Source organism: Chrysemys picta, chromosome 2, assembly GCF_011386835.1.
Source record: "Chrysemys picta bellii isolate R12L10 chromosome 2, ASM1138683v2, whole genome shotgun sequence".
NCBI classification, from domain to species: domain Eukaryota; kingdom Metazoa; phylum Chordata; order Testudines; family Emydidae; genus Chrysemys; species Chrysemys picta.
The window spans coordinates 230,959,222-230,979,027 of record NC_088792.1 but is presented as its reverse complement, the minus strand read 5'-3'; the positions used below and the strand labels follow the sequence as shown (position 1 = coordinate 230,979,027).

General features: G+C 40.9%; 1 protein-coding gene across 3 annotated transcripts in view; it reads right to left on the bottom strand.

The window, feature by feature from the left end:
• CSPP1 (centrosome and spindle pole associated protein 1) overlaps positions 1-19,806 on the bottom strand; it is a 140,312-nt gene that overhangs the window by 80,284 nt on the left and 40,222 nt on the right. For all 3 annotated transcript variants that reach the window (XM_065585721.1, XM_065585719.1, XM_065585722.1), the window contains 5 exons: positions 16,553-16,644; positions 14,629-14,722; positions 13,279-13,336; positions 3,603-3,775; positions 2,066-2,184 (listed from right to left, as the gene is read on the bottom strand). In XM_065585721.1, coding sequence (XP_065441793.1) covers positions 2,066-2,184; positions 3,603-3,775; positions 13,279-13,336; positions 14,629-14,722; positions 16,553-16,644 — 536 coding nt within the window. The remainder of the gene's footprint in view (positions 1-2,065; positions 2,185-3,602; positions 3,776-13,278; positions 13,337-14,628; positions 14,723-16,552; positions 16,645-19,806) is intronic.

Here is a 19,806-nt window from a genome sequence, read left to right as displayed (position 1 = left end):
TCAACTGAGGCCAAAGTGCTGCCTCCATAAGCAGCGCTCGGAGGCGCTATTCTCTGTCCTTGAGGGTTCTGGGGCAAAACTCTCTACAGATTTTACAACGGTCCCTAAGGTGACTCTCCCCAAGACACTTCAAGCACAGAGTGTGCAGGTGACTTCTCGGCATAAACCTGCCGCAGTCTAAGCACGGCTTAAAGCCCAAGTCCGAGGCAAACCCCAGAGCCGGGGAACCCCCAAAGGATACTTGAGAGAAAACTATCTATACTAACTAAACAACTACTGAATCTAACTATAAACACACACAATACTGTGAAGCACATGCTTGCTGAGGCAAGAGCAACGGGGAGTTCCAGCTAGCCGTCCCAGGCAGTAAGAAGGAACCGACTGGGGGTTGGGTTGGCAGGGCACTATATTGAGCGCCATGAGGGCGCGACTCCAGGGGGCACCCAGGCCGACCTTACAGATACTGGTAGGGGAAAAATATTCCAGCTGTCATGCACACGGCATGCACACAACTGTTTGGAATGGACATGAACAAGCACTCGAAGAAGAAATGGTATTAGAAATGGGTGAGGAGGCATGCAGCATGATTATGTTATTCTAATGCTGCTGCTTACTAGATTCTCCCATCTTCCCTCTACTTAGGCTATGTTTACACTAGAGACCTTGCAGCAGCACAGCTGTACCAATGGAGCTGCGCTGCTATAAGTTGTCCCATGTAGCCACTCTATGCCGACAGGAGAGAGCTCTCCCATCGGCATAATTAAACCACTCCCAACACACAGCAGTAGCTATGTTGGTGGCTGATGCTCTCCTGCTGATATAGCGCTGTCCATGACAGCACTTCTGTCTGTGTAACTTATGTCGGTTGGGGTGTATTTTTTTCACACCCCAACTGAAAAAAGTTTTACCGACAAAAGTGCTAGTGTAGATATAGCCTAAATTAAAGCTATTATCCTTGGCAATCGTTCTAAAATAAAATCTGAGTATTTGGACTTTGAAATACTGGCTCTTAAACCAGAAACTTTGCTCTCAGGAACATCTTCCAGAAGAATATTTGCAGAAAGTAGTCAGAGAGCAATTAATGTGCATAATACACATTTTCAGAAAGCTGCCCCATGCAGGACTTGAACTCACAGTACCTGGGTACTGCTGAAGTTCTATGAGCACACAATGTCAGCTTGAATCACCCACTTACTCTGACCTCAGGTTGCCTGCAAACCCTCTGGTATGCAACAAACCTCATCCTGCTGCATTTGCACCAATGACTTCCTTTGGCTTATCAACGTCACTCAAACTTCCTCAAAAGGGTGGGGGAGTTTTGTACAATAGCTAAAATCAATCCCAAACAGGTTATAGCAGATTGAGAAGGATCAGAGCCAGAGTTTGAGCCCCATGCATGTAACAGTTATAAGAACTATAACATTTTGATTTTTAAGGGGGCAGTATCTTGGGAGCCCCTTGCTCACACAACCTCAAATTCGGACCACTAACCCCACTCCCATCTCAGTGAGGCACAGCTGTTTTCAAGCCAATCCAATTATGCATGTGAATTTTAGAGCACTTAGATAAATGGCTATCAAACAGTAAGCTAGTCTCAAACTTAGCTATCAGCCCACTTTAACGTCCACATAATGTAAAGAAACTGTGCTTATAATTTTTTAAAATTAAAAGAATCTGTGGCCTCAAACATAACAGGATTTCTTGCAGAAAAGTTTTCATAAAGAAAATTCTACCATAAAGAAATGGCTCAGTATTTATCACTATCTTAAAAATACTCCAAAATCACAAGCAGTTAGGTTTCACAGTGAGAAGAGATTTACAGTGAAAGTCAATGGACTTGAAAGTCATCCCCCACAGTTGATACAAATTGATTTTTAAATCCACTAGTAAATAGATTTGTGTTACAGGACATTTTCCTTCATTTTATCGGTTTTATTTAGCTACCAGGACAATTTGTTCTATTTCCAACTGTTTTTTCTCCCTTTGTTTCTTCTTCCATTCAGGAAATAACTTTTTGCTTCTGTTTTGGTTCATTGGTTGGATGTCTGCCAAGCAGTCAACTTACAGTACGCAAGATTAGGATCCAAAGGATTTCTAGCCCCATAGAAATAGTATGCATCATCATAGGGAGTTCTGTAGTTGTCTGTCAAAGTTGGGGGTGGAGGTGGAGGCAGAGGTGCAATCCTATATCAAAAGAAAGGAATAAGGCCTTTTTAATATTTTATTCTGCTACTAAATGAGAAAGCAGGGCAAAAAAAAAATCAGAGAAGTCACTGTATGGGAGAGTTCTAGAATTAATGCAGTTAAGACTTCTCACTGAAGACTTGATTGTGCCTTGTAAGCACACCCCTGAAGAGCACTAATCAAGCAGGCCCTGCACAACACACATTCCCATGCACAAGGGCTGCAATCCTACTTAGCCCTTACACAGGCCAGGTGTGGGTAGTGAGAAGGTTCTTTGTACCCTCCCCATATTGCTCAACCATTTAAGATCCATGCACAATCTGGTCCTCAATTAGGACTGTTTATTCCACAATCTCCAAATGAAACACAAGACTGAGTCCTCTTTTCTTAAATTTGAGATTTATATCCTTTATGTCTAGTGTTCTAACAGGGAAACAGTAATATATACCTTTCACATTTAAAACATAGAGCCTCAATTGTGAAACTGTACTGCCTCGATTTTTATATCATACACTCATCTCACTTAAATGCCCCACAATATGAAAATGCCTAGATAGATGTAATAAATCTACAGTACATGACTGAGTAACTCCATGAAAACATTTACTAAGAAAGTGTTATGATTTTCATCAATACAGCCTCCCAAAATTTCTCAATCAATAGGCATGTCTAAAAGAAAACAAAAAATGTACACCTGAAAAGATTACGGCTATGTCTATACTACAAAATTATGTCAGCCTACCTTATGTCAGCTTACAGCCACCACAGTTATTAAATTGCTTGTGTGGGCGCACACTTGTGTTGGCAGAGCACATCCTTACTAGAAGCACTTGTACTGATTGTATTGAAAGTGTGGGACAGCTCCTGAAGGCCACTAACGATCAATGGAAGCAATGCAGTGTCTACACTGACACAGCATTGACCTAATTACATCGACCATGACTCTACGCCATTCAGGGAGATAACATTACTATATCGGTGTAGAGAGGCACTTATGTCAGCAAGAGCCAAAATTTAAGTAAAGAAATTTCCACAGCTAGATTGACGCAAGGCAGCTTACGTCGACCTAATCGTGCAGTGCAGACAAACCCTCAGTCAGAGAGGCAGAGAGAGAGCGCACAAATAAGCACATGTGTGCGTGTAAATAAATAAATACATAAAATGGGGTCTAGAGAAATAAGCACATTCATTAAAAGTTTATTTTATTTTATCTAGATAATTTTTTTCACTAACTTAAAAAATAAAAATTTGAAAATATTTGCTTTCACTCTTAGCTAATTATTGGGAGGGAAAGGAAAAGCACCACAATGATCTGCTTTGCAGACATTCTGAAAGGTAATAATCCGTGTAACCACAGATGTCCTATTTAACCAACTTATCAAACATACAGTCACAAAATAAACATTATAGACAAGCACCTGGGAGCCACTATTTCACCAAAGGTGTTGGATAATCCTCTGTGAAAGTCTTCATTCACTGGTGAAATAGTAGGTGCAGGTACAGGAGTTTGGAAAGCTACTCTGGGCCTTTCAGGCGGTGCCTTCTCTTCAGAAGCTCTTTCTGTCAAACCAAACTGCTTCAGTCTGTTAGGCTAAAGATAAAAAGTATGGTTAATTTATTATGTCCATAGCCATAAATATTTTGAACCTCAATTGTGTACAGTGCCAAACCCTCCTGAACACCCCATATTTCTAGTAGTTATAAGCAAATGTACACATCTGTTTAAATGATTTTTAAGTAAATAAATACAAATTTTCAAAATAGTTAAAAATACACTTAAATCTACATTTACACACTTTCAGTGTCTCTCTAAAACCAAACTTTTGTGGATTTTCTAAGAAATAAATGATTGCAATGTCCAGAATACAAATATTTTCAGTGGTCTATATACTGTAGTATTTAAAATTGCCAGATTTCTACATTGATAGCATTTTCATTCCTGTTATGTTTAGGTAAATTCTTGAAAGAATGCTTCAAAGAAAAATACTAGCTCTGTAACAGTTCAATTTGCAAAAGAAAGAAATATTGAGACTTTTAACAATAAACATTTCAGAACACTAGCATTTAAAGAGAAAGGAATAGGAGATATTCTTTGTTATATTTTTATTAGATTTTCAAATCAACGAAGAAGTTTTATATATATATTTTTTAAATTGCTGTATCTAATTTTTTTTTAAATGTTTATTGATAATTGGTAGCCTCAGTAGAAAAATGAAGATAACATGCAAATGTAAAAAGCATGCAAGCCAGTTTCAAAACTATCCTAATACACCCAGAAGACAGTTCCCTTCCAGCTGCTATGCACTTTAGAAATATTTTCATAGTTTTTAAAAAATGAACTGATTAGTAGAAAGTAAAGATTATTCAACTATTTCAAAAGAAAAATTGAATTTATTTAACAATTTTGCTGGTCCTTAACACCAAGGTGCTTCACTAAACATGCATTTATGGACCAACCTGTGCCAGCAGCTGTTGAATACTACATAACCAACTGGGTATTATATAACCAACTTGGTATATAAGTATTTGAGATAACAGCAATATATTAGATGTTTACCTCCTCATCACTTAGCTGCAAGACAGTATATACAATGACATTAGTACTCATCTATTTATGAACAGAACTGGAGAATTGAGGTGTAAAGAAATTGTTAAATTCTAATAGGTTTTAACAATTTAATAATTTAAGCTTATTATATTTAACTTTAAAATTACAAAAGGTTTTTATCAAATAGAAGATTTCATTTATACATCTTTTAGTTTTAAATCAATTACAAAGCGTTCTACACTCTTTTACCTTTTCGTATCTTCATCAGTGGCATATTAAAACAGCCTTTCACACAAACATGCTTGTTGAGAATTGTTCCCTACGTGTTCCCAGAGCCCCATACCAAAGTTATCAGGTCTAGATTTTAACCCAGCAGCATCTTTTATTTTACTCAAGACATGGCTATGACCCAGTAAGTCTGTTAGCCATTCTATCCCTAGAGACAGCTTATTAATTTACTTTTTAAACCAACAATGCATTAGGCCACATCTTCACTACAGGTGCTACAGCAACACATAGTGTAGACACTTCCTACATCAACAGAAAAGATTTTTCCATCAACAAAGGTAAGCCGCCACCCCAGTAGTTAGGTCAGCTTAACTACAGCACTCAAGAGTGTGAATTTTTCATGCCCCTGAACAAGGTGGCTAGGTCAATCTAAATTTTAAGTGTAGGCCAGGGCCTGCTATTGTAGGCATATTACACACACACTCTACTTAACCAGTAAACACTGAACCTCTCTCAGAGCCAATTTAAACCCGGTAATATTCAATGGCATACTTAATGAGGATAGTAATTCTACTTATTTGGGATGCCCTCAGTTGAATTAGTGGTGTACAGGTCACTGTGTGTGTCACAGACTCATGCTGGTTGTGAGAGTTTGCTCTTACAACAAATACTGTTCAGTCCCTCTTTAACTGTGATACATGCAGAGAGTATGAAGTGCTTCACTACTGCAATACTCCTGGCCACTAGCTTCCTGTTTCCACACCAACTATATTCAAAGTCAAAAGGGTATGAATCACTCATGATTTTATATACCTCTATCATATCCCCCCTTAGTCTCCTCTTTTCCAAGCTGAAAAGTCCTAGCCTCTTTAATCTCTCCTCATCTGGGACCCATTCCAAACCCCTAATCATTTTAGTTGCCCTTCTCTGAACCTTTTCTAATGCCAGTATATCTTTTTTGAGATGAGGAGACCGCATCTGTACGCAGTATTCAAGATGTAGGCGTACCATGAATTTAGATAAGGGCAGTAAGATATTCTCTGTCTTATTCTCTATCCCTTTTTGAATGATTCCTAACATCCTATGTGCTTTTTTGACTACTGCTGCACACTGCGTGGAGGTCTTCAAAGAACTATCCACGATGACTCCAAGATCTCTTTCCTGATTAGTTGTAGGTAAATTAGCCCCCATCATATTGTATGTATAGTTGGGGTTATTTTTTCCCAATGTGATTACTTTACATTTATCCACATTAAATTTCATTTGCCATTTTGTTGCCCAATCACTTAGGTTTGTGAGATATTTTTGAAGTCCTTCACAGTCTGCTTTGGTCCTAACTATCTTGAGCAGTTTAGTATCATCTGCAAACTTTGCCACCTCACTGTTTACCCCTTTCTCCAGATTATTTATGAATAAGTTGAATAGGACTGGTCCTAGGACTGACCCTTGCAGAACACCACTAGTTACCCCTCTCCATTCTGAAAATGTACCATTTATTCCCACCCTTTGTTCCCTGTCTTTTAACCAGTTCTCAATCCATGAAAGGATCATCCCTCTTATCCCATGGCAACTTAATTTACATAAGAGCCTTTGGTGTGGGACCTTGTCAAAGTCTTTCTGGATTGCATTTCTTATTTGTTTGGGAGGCAAACAAGTCCCTGGCAAGGGTCCCCAATCTACCATAAATATTGTTCACCACACAGTCATGTAGCTCCCACTCATGATCAACACCAAAGTGTTGAGTGCCTGAGAGACTCTGCTAGCACATTCTGGTTTCCTGGGAGTTAGATTGCCAATAGGGTAATCTGATTGTTGATGCACCAATTCCACAAACTGTCTGCTTCTACACACAAGGGGAAGAATCTCCCTCCCTCATATTTGTTGATATAAAAGACAGTCATGAATTAGTCTGACATTATGAGGACATGGTGATCTTGAATGAATGGGAGAAAGGGTTCGCAAAATCTTCAAACTGCTCACAGCTCTAGAACATAGATGTGTATCCTGGATGGACTCTCGAGATGTTCCAACAGGGATACATGGTAATGACTGCCCTGCCTGGTGTGGAGGCAAGGAAGGGAACACTGATGCATACCTAACATGGATTCTTCCACCATAACAGGGACAATATCACTTTGGTGGGAACAGTCACTATAGTGCTCATGGACTGTCAGTTTGGAGCCACACTTGTAGCTAACAAAAGGTGGAGTCATGAAAATAGCATGACATAAGTTCATGAGGCCACATGGCATAGGAGAGAGAGAGAGAGAGAGGTCAGTCATGATAGGCACTTGGAGATCATAAGCAACCCCATTTATGATATCGTTCATAGCCTGAAACCTGTCGATCAGCAGGCAGACCCTTGCCAGGACTGCATTTAAGGAAAGGCCAATATCTCAGGTGAGGATGGATTTTTCAGTATTTACACTGATCCCCAAAGAGTAGAGGAGTTGTTGCATTGTCAAAGTCAATGCATGGGCTTTTTTGGTGTCAGGGACCATGGGTCTTGAACGCTGGTCCACAGAGCTCTTAGGAGCTAGGCAGTGCTGACCTGCCACCTAGTAATCTGTTATCAGCTGCCAGAATAGCAGCTGAATTTTGACAGAGAACTCCAGTCTCAGGCTCTGATTGGTGGAACACTGGGGGCCCTGGTCGATCCCCAGCTTCTATTTAAACCAGGAACAGGAACTTGTGCATGGAACCGAGTTCTCCCTGCTTAGGACTGCTTCCCCTGCAATATTTGGTCCTACTGCCACCTACTGATCTCCTGGTAACCTGACACTGCCAGCCTCCTGACACCTGACTCTTGGTTTTGCCCTCTGGCTTGCCGTGGCTTCTGACCTCTTGGTATCTGACCCAGCCTGAGTCCCTATTCCTGCTTCAACCCCTAGGTCATACCGCCCATGCTCTGGTTGTGACACTTGGCATGACTTGGCGCCAAGGAGCCAGTCACTGAAGTAAGGGAAAATGGCGAAACCACAGCATCTGATACAGGCTGCTACTATAGAGAACACCTTGGTAAAGACCTTGGGGGTAGTACCAATGCCAAAAGGGAGTACTCTGTATTGAAAGTAGTCTGAGCTTGTGTCACAGGGCGTCTCCACTGCTACCCTGTGTACTTCACTGCCTAGCCAGTTCAGATGGTCTCATGGTCACAAACACACACCAGGTTGTTGCCCTTTCACCAAGGTATGAATTTATTCTTTTCTTACAAATTATCACAGTGTAATACAGGCTTTAAGCAAGGGAAGGCTTCCTCGCAGTCTTCACTCCTCAGCCCAGGCTCATCCTCTGAGCTTCCTTCTGACCTCTCATTGCTTCCTGTTCCTCTCAATTACACCGTTAGCCCAGTGATTACCACCCAGGTGCTCATAATCCCCCAACAGAAAGTTTAATTGCTCATAGCTGAACCCTGAAGCCATCTTCATGCTGCAGCAATGTCACTGACACAGATGTTAATAACAGTGCTCTGTCACAGCCCACAATAAATTGGAGGAAGCGACTGTGAGCAGGGTGGATGTCCGCATGAAAGTAGGTGTCCTTCATGTCGAAAGTTGTAAACCACATGTCCTTTTCCAAGAATGGAATTTAGATGCCAACGTGACCATGCAAAACTTGTGATTGTGAATAAAGTGTTTGAGATGGTGGAGGTCACCAACTATCCTTTTTGGGTACCAGCAAGTATATTGAGTAAAAACTACTCTCTTAGTACTGAAGAGGAATGCGCTCTACCACTGCTCACTGTAAAAGATATTCCACTTCTTGTTTAAGAATGTTATTGTGAAAGTGGCCCCCAAAAGGGATGGGGTAGGGGGTTTTAAAGGGGAAGAGACAAACTCTGTCATATAGCCAGAATGCATAACGCTCAGCGCCCATTTGTCTGTTATTCTACTCCAGGTGTTGAAAAAGAAAGCTAGATGATTCCCTAAAGGGTGCATGGGAGTCAGGAAGTGTTGTACTTAGTGGTTTGCAGCTCTCAAGCTCCCAAGCTCCCTCAAAAATAACATTTAGTCAAAAATTGAGATGATGAATCTGTTGTGAGAGGTGTGGCGAAGCAAGTCTTTTGAACCCTCCCCTCTTATAGGGTGGCTTACAAAGTCTCTGGTGTAAGAACTGCTGTTCAGTTTAGGCTTGTATGATTACCCTTGAAATTTTCTCTTTGGGGCAGGTGTATATATGCTCAGAAAGCGGAGGGTGGCCCTGGAAAAGTGTGTAAGGACTCCTCTGTCTTCTGATTAAATAAATGAGTCTTATCAAAGTTTAGGTCCTCCTTGGGAAACCCCGAAGCATGGAGCCACGTCTCCCTGAGCATTATGATGGCAGTGGCCATTGTCCTGGAAGATGCATCAGCAGCATCTACTGCTGACTGGAGAGTGGTTCTGGCAACCATTTTGCTTTCCTCTATGAGAGCCTGGAAGCGAGGCCTGTCCTCCTGTAAGAAACGGTCAGTAAAGTGTGCAAATTTTGAAATATTCAGGAATTCATACTTAGCCATTAGTGCTTGGTAGTTGGCTATCCTGAACTGGAGGCTAGAAGAAGAAAAGACGTTCCTTCCCAATAAGTCGAGATGCTTGCCCTCTTTATTAGTCAGGGTAGATTGGGAGTGGTACTGCCTAAATCTCTCCACAACAGCCTGGACCAGTAAAGAGCTAGGAGCAAGGTGAGGAAACAGAAATTCTGCCCCTTGGGCTGGGACATAGTACCATTTCTCTGCCTTCTTGGCAGTAGAGGCATGGGTAGCTAGGGTAGGCCAGCCAACTCTAGCTGGCTCCTGGATGGATGTCTACATTACCAGGGAATGGTATTTGACTGAAGCCGGCGGACTGAAGGGATGTCTAGGAGACCATATTGAGGATCCTGAACTCTTCCCACAAGGCATGGCAAATTTCAAGAAAATCCATGAAAGCATGTGGATTTTAGAGCATTTAGAATATCCATCAGGAAAGACAGAATGATGGAGGGAAAGGGCCCTCTACACAACAATCTGCAGCACAGGAAGTTCTGAAAGATATGAAGTAGCTCATTTACTTCAGTGTGAGGTTCTCAGCTGAATTAGAACACCCCATGGAGATGAATACAACCTAATACAATAGCTCCAAGAGCTGTGAACTATTTCATTCATCTCAGTGGGTGTGTTCCCATCCCCTCCTGAGTGCTTTAGAGCCTGAGATATGCATGAAATATACCCATTCTCAGCTCCCCACCCAAAGGGGCAGGGCTTCCCCACATCCTGGCTCACATGGGAGGCCTCAGACCCCCAAAAGACCCAGACCCCCTCCACCCAGAACTCAGCTCACATGATGAGAGTAGGGAGGGGATGGTCCAAACTCTGATGGACATGGCCCCCCCAGATCCTATCACACATATGGGAGGCAGCAAGGGGGGAGCTGAGACCTCCCCAAAGAGGGGCAAGAGCCCCACAGATCTGGGTGCACACACACAAAAGGAGAGAATGTGGGGATAACAGATGCCCCTGTCCCATTCTCCCCCCAGCCCCTCTGCCACTCCTCCTTCCCACTGTCCCACCCCTCCACTCCCCCAAGCCTCTCACCTGAGCCCCCAACTCTCTCCCCACCCATCCATCCCCCTCCCTTCACTGCAGCTCCAAACCTCTCCCTCCCATTCCACTAGTCCACCACCCTCTAATTACTACACCAACCCCGCCTAAGAAACATTCACATGTCTATATTCCCCCCACTATGACTTTGGGGGATGCAGGAAGGTTGGTGAGCACTGGCACAGCTATGGAGTGCAGGGGGTTGGTGAGCACTGACACAGCTGGGGGTACAGGGTCCTTGGTCACACTGAAGGAAGTAAATAAGGATGTGTTATTTACTCCTTCTCATAACACAAGAACTAGGGGTCACCAAATGAAATTAACAGGCAACAGGTTTTAAACAAACAAAAGAAAGTATTTCTTCACACAACGCACAGTCAACCTGTGAAACTCCTTGCCAGAGGATGTTGTCAAGGCCAAGACTATAAGAGGGTTCAAAAAAGAACTAGATAAATTCATGGAGGATAGGTCCATCAATGGCTATTAGCCAGGATGGGCAGGGATGGTATCCCTAGCCTCTCTTTGCCAGAAGCTGGGAATGGGCTACATGGGATGAATTACTTGCTGATTACCTGTTCTGTTCATTCCCTCTGGGGCACCTGGCATTGGCCACTGTCGGAAGACAGGATACTGAGCTAGATGGACTGTTTTTATGTTCTTATGGCAGAAATGGGAGTGCACGGGGGTTGGGGTGCACTAGCAGAGCAGGGGTGCCATGCCTCCGTCACCTGAGCCCCTAAACTCTCTCGCCTCCCCTTCCATCCCCATTTATCCTCCTCCTCATAAACCCCTTTCCTCGAAGCAACTCCAAACCCCTGACCTTAATGCCCCCAACACCTCCACCTCTAGTATTCAGCCCCTCTCAGAAATATTTACATATCTAATCTTTCCCCAAACACTTTGTTACATTACCCTCCCAAAATAAAATTTAGTGGTGCCATGCACTACCTTGGGTAAAACTCGACAGATTGAGACCATTTTGACCTACTATCAATACTTTGATCTCTAGCTTTGTTTGCTTTTTGCACAAACAAAAACAAATCTAGCTTTTTTTTAAAAAGTGCTATTGTGAGGGGGCTTGTATCTCAGGAACCCTAGCTTAAATGATTCCAAATGTGGTTTCCTCCTGGGGGTATCCAGCACCCTCCCAAGGCACATCAAATGTCAAAGGAATCCAACTAAGCATGTTGATATAAGAGAACTTAGAAAAGTCGACCTTTACACAGATCTCCTAATACAACCTTAACTGTGCCACTAGAATATGCTGCACCACAATACATGGTATCTTATGGGCTATCCCTTCCTCTGATTTTGAGCACATAACAGACTCTGTCCCACAGCAGATAGCTCCTCCTCCATCTAGAACTCTCCAGTAATGGGATGGGTTGGTGCAGTTTTGCAGCTCCCCAGAAAACAGTGTCTTGTGTTAATCAAATTTACTTAACCAGAAAAAAGAGCCATCCATCATGACATCCCCAGTAAAAGGATTCTACTACACTCAGTAAACATTTTCTTTGAGTGGTAGCAAAAATGTTTTAGCAAAGCACAATAACTATGGTGATAATCAAACTAGTTACATCTTGCTTATGAAATAGAAAATGATGGAGATGGCACTAATTCCATATTACCCAGGTAAGAGTTAAAGCAAAATCATCGATATTTTATGTAGAGCTATATAACATTTTGCATACATTGTCATAATATGAAAAATGTTACATTTACTAGTAAAAATATTTACAGCTGCAACTTGAAACAATGAATTGGTACTACAAAGGTGACTTAGCTGCATAATAGATGGATTTTTTTTCATTAAAAAGTGAAGTAGGTGAGTGCAAATATTGTCAGCAGCATTCCTCACACTCCCATAGGAGACTGACTTACCTTTGTCTATACAAGTTACCATCAGGCATTAAACATGTCTCTTCCATGACCTACACTGCCTGCAGCATGTTATTCCCTGTAGTCGCACCACCATGCAAATGTCTTAAAATTCCAATACCAACTTTTCCCTTTAAGCAGAGTATGTGTTCACCAAATTTAACAGCTCTCTTATATAGCTTTGACTTAGGTTTATTTTTATTGTCACTAATGCCAAATTAGGAAAGAGACATCATTTTTCTTCTTATCATAGTCTTAGAGATTAAGGTCAGAAGGGACCACTAGATCATCTACTCTGACCTAGTGTATATATCAGGCCACCAACACTACCTAGCACCAGCACACTTAAGCCATCAACCAAACTGAGACCAAAGTATTACAACCTACAGGAGATTAGACTATGACGTGCCACAGACAGAGAACAGGAGAGACCAAGGTACACTAGTGCTCAAGGTCCCCCACAATGGCAGGGAAATGATTAACTGAAATATACCCAAATAATCCTAGCAAGTGATCTTCACCCATACACTACAGAGGAAGGTGAAAAAAAAAAAAAAAACCCCAAAGTCATTGCCAATCTGAGGTAGGGGGAAATTCCTTCCCAACCCCACAAATGACTATAGTATCAGTTAGACCCTGAGCATGTGAGCAAGAACCAGCCAGCCAATGTCCCATCTCCAGCCACGACTGTTGATGCTTCAGAGGAAGGAGATTAAAAAAAAGAAAACCCTTCCAGAATACACTAGGGAGGGGGGAAATCCCTTTCTGATCCTTCTTTTGCACACAATAAAATCCTTCTTTCGGCACAACGATTCACTGTTAAACACATATTATTTAATAAAAGATCTGTTTGAATGAAAAGCGGAACACTAAAATTTCTTACCTCCTTCTCTGGGTCCAGAGCTCCAGAAGCTGCAACTGAGAGCTCAAGTTCCTTTTCACTATTAAAAAAAATTAACAGGTTGAAGTCAGAAAACGAGCTGTTGAACAAATCACTAAACTTGTTCTTTACGTTTTGTTTTGTTTTTAAAATCAGACCTAATTTACCTTACTTAGCTATAAAAGTGGAGTTTCTTATTGTGGATAAGGTAACACGAGATAACACCTCATCTGATTCAAAAACAAAATGACTAAGTCTAACAGAATGCAGGTTTAGCAGAATATACTGGTGTTTTATTACCTTTAGACAATGCCATAGTCATAACAACAGTATCCCAGGGTATATGAACAATGAAATACTTTTTGTTTCTTTGTTTTTTCACTATAATCTTTCCCAACGCTTCTTGGGAGTAAACATTTTTGCACAGTACAGTCAGAAGTTTGATATGAAAGATAATTATAAACATATTCAAATCCAAACTGGCATTCAAAAAAATGTCAAGCACTGTACTGTGGATTCAGATCTCCGGCTTAGTCTGCCTCTTAAATTTTTAATTTGATAAAGGAATGTCCTCACAGTTCTGATAACAGCAACTTTTTTCCCCACCCTTTCACCAAGATTTTTGTTTCCTTTTGACACATCCAGACTGTCGGTCAGCAAAGCAAGAACAAGTAAACAAGAAAGTATTATGTTTAACTGTTCTATATACGCTAGAAATTTGCAAACTTTTTGAAGTCAAAGACGTCTTTTCCAATGTGGGGAACAGGAAAGAATATCACAGATCCCTTATCAAATGTGTACCATGTGCGAGGAAAAAAAAAAGACTTTTTGTGGTCTTGCCACTCAACTATGAGCCCATTTACTTGGGCTTTTGTCTGAGAACCTGACTTAAGAAACAAAGGAAAAACAAACAGCAGTGAAGCCAACAGAGAAATAAGTGTTATCATTAAGCCTCTAGAAATATACTACAAAGAAAAGGGAACCAAAGCTATAAAAAGTATTTAAAGTGGTCCCTTTGAGGTTTATAGGTTATATACTGTATGACAGTCATAAAAATACAACAGTGAGAGATGTCTAGTATTAGTACAAACAACCTCAGGGTGCAAAATGGGGAAAAGAGAAAGTTTCCAAACAGTAAAAGAACTTTTTTTTTTAAAAATGTAAATTTCTGAAGGGTGAAGAAGCTTCCAACTAAATTTAGTTTTAATGAAAAATGTGCACTTTATACAAGATAAGATATCTACTATAATTTTACATTATTTTTAAAAGAAATTTTTGCATACATTTCACAATCATAAAATCCACTTTAATTTTCACTAAGTCTTTGTCCAAATTACAATGGTTTTCCATTACCGTCTCTTATTTCTCTGTTGCTCAGCAATCTGTTCCATTAGCTCTTGTCTGTATTTCTCTTTTTTTCTCTGAATAAGTTCTCGGTCTTGACCGCCTAATGAAAAGGTAGGAAGCATAAACATTCCATGAAAAACATACACATCTTTGTCTTCCAACACCTTCTAATTTCAAATGAATAAAAACAAGAAGGCAAAGTATAGAGACAAATACAATTTGTGCGTGTCACAGGGTGACATTGGCCATTTAAGAGAGAGCAGGACCAGTGCACCTGTGACTCCTCAGCTGCCTCCTAATTGGGTTTAAGAGAAGCCACCTGAACCACATAAATGGAACAGCTGCCTGAGGGTCAGTCAGGAAGAGAGACAAGATAGGTAAGGTAATATCTTTTATTGGACCACCTTCTGTTGGTAAAGAAAAGTTTTCAAGCTACACAGAGTTCTTCTTCAGGTCTGGGACAGACACTGCTACACCACCTCTGCAAAAATAAAAAAGGCAGGGAAAGGGCAGTTGAAAGCTACCTGGGAGTCATGAGATTAAAGGAGGTCTCTGGTGAAAGCTGCAGAGAGTTCTCCACAGGCCCTCCCTGGAAAGAGGGAGCAATTGTCAATTGTATCAAAGGTGAAGGGGGAAAAAAAAAAGACTGTAACTCTGCCAATTTAGCCCAGTGGGAAAAATTCCTTCCTGATTTGATTCCCAAACAGGTCTGTCATAGCAACTTGAAAAACATAGCTCCTACGCTACAACTAAGGAGGGAGGGCAGAGCAGCTAACCGGGACAAGAGGCTTTTGAAAAGCCTCAGACAGTTTAAGTAGAGAAAAGGATGCACAAGAGTCAGCCAGCCCAGTCCTCCCAACCCCAGCCAATGGGGAGGCAGAGGACCTGAAGAGGGGGATGGGCCAGCTGCCATCTTGACAAGCATGTGTTCGCACACTACCACCCCTAGTCTTTTTCCAGGCACTGTGGCATTCCCTCCCCATTGATTGGGCAGGAAGCATTATAATACCATGCATAAGCATTTCATCTTATGGGGGGAGGGATAGCTTAGTGGTTTGAGCATTGGCCTGCTAAACCCAGGGTTATAAGTTCAATCCTTGAGGGGGCCACTTAAGGATCTGGGGCAAAATCAGTACTTGGTCCTGCTAGTGAAGGCAGGGGGCTGGACTCAATGACCTTTCAAGGTCCCTTCCAGCTCTAGGAGACAGGGTATCTCCATTAAATTAATTAATTAATAAATTAAATAAAATTATCAATGTGTGTGCCTGTAAAATGAAATAGAGTAAGAATATGCAATTCCTTAGCCGTTTCACTCTAATCTGTGCCTCATAAAATGCACTTTTGCACTAACACACAAAAAAGAAACTCAACCCCCACCTCTGACATTAGCCAAGGTACAGGACTTACACATCAAGTCCCAAAAGACTTCTACTCTTTCTGATGGGCCAGTAACAGCTTTAATTGGTGACCTGCTTGCTTCAGCTCTCCAACAGTATACAACATTAATTTAAAGACCTGTTAAGTCATTAGGTATCCAATGGTAAAAAAACAAAACAAAACAAGAAAATCTTACAAACATCTTCCACTTTTTCGCCACTCAGTCCTATATAACTTTAACTCTGTAAAATTTCTAACAGATTTACAAAACTTGGAAATAAACATATCTCCATTGTGGTTCACTGACCTACAGAAATCTGAGAATCCATTTGAGCCCCCTTCTACTAAATGCATCACAAGCAGTTACTGTTTGCATGTTCAAGAGGAGGTGCTACGAAAGTCCAGTGAAGTTAAGTTTTATTTTTTTAATGTAACAATGCTTTTTTACCAATATCAGGAGTATATTGCAAGAATAAATTAACTCAATCATTTCAAAGAAGAAAAGCACTATATATCACAATATACCCATCATTAGTTGGGCTTTTATACATACCAAGAATGAGCCCTGTTGCATATGGAACATCCTCTTTACCAGTGGCGGACTTTGCCTGTTCATTAGTTGGAGAATTGCTTTGTGCCCAATTTCTGTAAAAGAAAAAATGTTCAAAACTTAAAATATTGGCTAAAAGTCAGTGTGAAGCATAAAACATACACTTAAATTACTATGTGAACCATTTATGAGAGAAAGCTCTTGTGAAATTGTAGATGACATTACAGGTGGTGGCTATTACAATAAGGAAGGGGCCAACCATCAAATGTGGATTTCTTCTATTCTTCTGTTCCTGAAACATGTGTAGCTATCACAGGCACTAACTGAAAGCACATAGGCAATCCCACTGAAGTTGCACTATTCACATACTTAAAGTGGGCTTCATAAGAACGGCCATACTGGGTCAGACCAAAGGTCCATCAAGCCCAGTATCCTGTCCTCTGACAGTGGCCAATGGCAGGTGCCCCAAAGGGAATGAAGTTTATCATCAAGTGATCCATGCCTTGTCACCCAATCCAGCTTCCAGCAAACAGAGGCTAGAGACACCATTCCTGCCCATCCTGGCTAATAGCCATTGATGGACCCATCTTCCAAGAAACTACTAGCTCCCTATTGAACCCTGTTATAGTATTGGCCTTCACAACACCCTCTGGCAAGGAGTTCCAGAGGCTGACAGTGTGTTGCGTGAAAAAATACTTTCCTATGTTTGTTTTAAACCTACTATCTATTAATTTCATTTGGTGGCCCCTTGTTCTTGTATTATGAGAAAGAGTAAACACTTCCTTATTTATTTTCTCTATACCACTCATGATTTTATAGACCTCTATCATATCCCCCCTTAGTCACCTCTTGTCCAAGAGGAAAAGTCCCAGTCTTATTAAACTCTCCTTATGCGGAAGCCGTTCTATACATTTTTGTTGCCCTTTTCTGAACCTTTTCCAATTCCAATATATCTTTTTTGAGATGGGGTGACCACATCTGCATGCGGTATTCAAGATGTGGGCATTCCATGGATTTATATACAGACAATATGATATTTTCTGTCTATTATCTATCCCTTTCTTGACGATTCCCAACATTCTATTCGCTTTCTTGACTGCCACTGCACATTGAGTGGATGATTTCAGAGAACTATCCACAATGACTCCAAGATCTCTTTCTTGATTGCTAACAGCTAATTTAGACCCCATCATTGTATAGGTATAGTTAGGATTATGTTTTCCAATGTGCGTTACTTTGCATTTATCAACATTAAATTTCATCTGCCATTTTGTTGCCCACTCACCCAGTTTTGAGAGATCCTTTTGTAGCTCTTTGCAGTCTGCCTGGATCATAACTATCTTGAGTGGTTTTGTATTGTCTGCAAATTTTGCCACCCCACTGTTTACCCCTTTTTCCAAATCATCTATGAATATGTTAAATAGGACTGTGCCTACTACAGACCCCTGGGGGACATCACTATTTACCTCTCTCCATTCTGAGAACTGACCATTTATTCCTACCCTTTGTTTCCTATCTTTTAACCAGTTACCAATCCATGAGAGAACCTTCCCTCTTATCCCATGACTGCTTACTTTGCTTAATAGCCTTTGATGATGGACCTTGCCAAAGGCTTTCTGAAAATCTAAATACACTGTATGCACTGGATCCCCCTTGTCCACATGCTTGTTGACCCCCTCAAAGAATTCCAGTAGATTGGTGAAGCATGATTTCCCTTTACAAAAAAACAACATGTTGACTATTCCCCAACAAATTATGTTCATCTACGTGTCTGACAATTTTGCTCTTTACGATAATTTCAACCAATTTGCCTGGTACTGAAGTCAGGCTTACCGGCCTGTAATTGCTGGGGTCTCCTTTGGAGCCCTTTTTAAAAATTAGCATCACATTAGCTATCCTCCGGTCATTTGGTACAGAAGCTGATTTGAATGATAGGTTACAGACAAGAGTTAGTAGTCCTGCAATTTCACGTTTGAGTTCCTTCAGAACTCTTGGGTGAATACCATCTGGTCCTGGTGACTTATTACTGTTTAGTTTATCAATTGGTTTCAAAACCTTCTCTAATGACACCTCAATCTGGGATAATTCTACGGATTTGTCACCTAAAAAGAATGGCTCAGGTTTGGGAGTCTCCCTCCCATCCTCAACAGTGAAGACCGATGCAAAGAATTTATTTAGTTTCTCTGCAATGGCCTTATCGTCCTTGAGTGCTCCTTTAGAATCTCAATCGTTCAGTGGCCCCACTGGTTGTTTAGCAGGCTTCCTGCTCCTGATGTACTTAAAAAAAGTTGCTATTACTTTTTGAGTCTTTGGCTAGCTGTTCTTCAAATTCTTTTTTGGCCTTCCTAATTATATTTTTACACTTCATTTGCCAGAGTTTATGCTCCTTTCTATTTTCCTTACTATGATTTAACTTCCACTTTTTAAAGGATGCCTTTTTGCCTCTCACTGCTTCTTTTACTTTGTTGTTTAACCACGGTGGCTCTTTTTTGGTTCTCTATGTTTTTTAATTTGGGGTAAACATATTTGAGTTAAGCCTCTATTATGGTATCTTTAAAAGGTTTCCAGGCAGCTTGCAGGGATTTTACTTTTGGTGCAGTACGTTTTAATTTGTTTCACTAACCTCTACATTTTTGTGTAGTTCCCCTTTCTGAAATTAAATGCTACAGTGTTGGGCCGCTGTGGTGTTTTCCCCGACATGGGGATGTTAAATTTAATTATATTATGGGTCACTATTACCAAGCAGTCCAGCTATAGTCACCTCTTGGACCTGATCCTGGTCCTGATCTTGGACCTGATACTTAGGACTAAATCAGGAATCGCCTCTCCTCTTGTGGGTTCCAAGACCAGCTGCTCCAAGCAGCAGTCATTTAAGGTGTCAAGAAACTTTATCCCTTCCTGAGGCGATATGTACCCAGTCAATATGGGGATAGTTGAAATCCCCCATTATTATTGAGTTTTTTTATTTTAAAACCTCTCTAATCTCCCTGAGCATTTCATAGTCACTATCACCATCCTGGTCAGGAGGTCTGTAATATATCCCTACTGCTATATTCTTATTATTCAAGCATGGAATTACTATCCATAGAGATTCTATGGTACTGTTTGGTTCATTTAAAATTTTTACTTCATTTGATTCTATGCTTTCTTTCACATATAGTGCCACTCCCCCACCAGCACGACCTATTCTGTCCTTCCAATATATTTTGTTGGTATTACTGTGTCCCATTGACTATCCTCATTGCACCAAGTTTCTG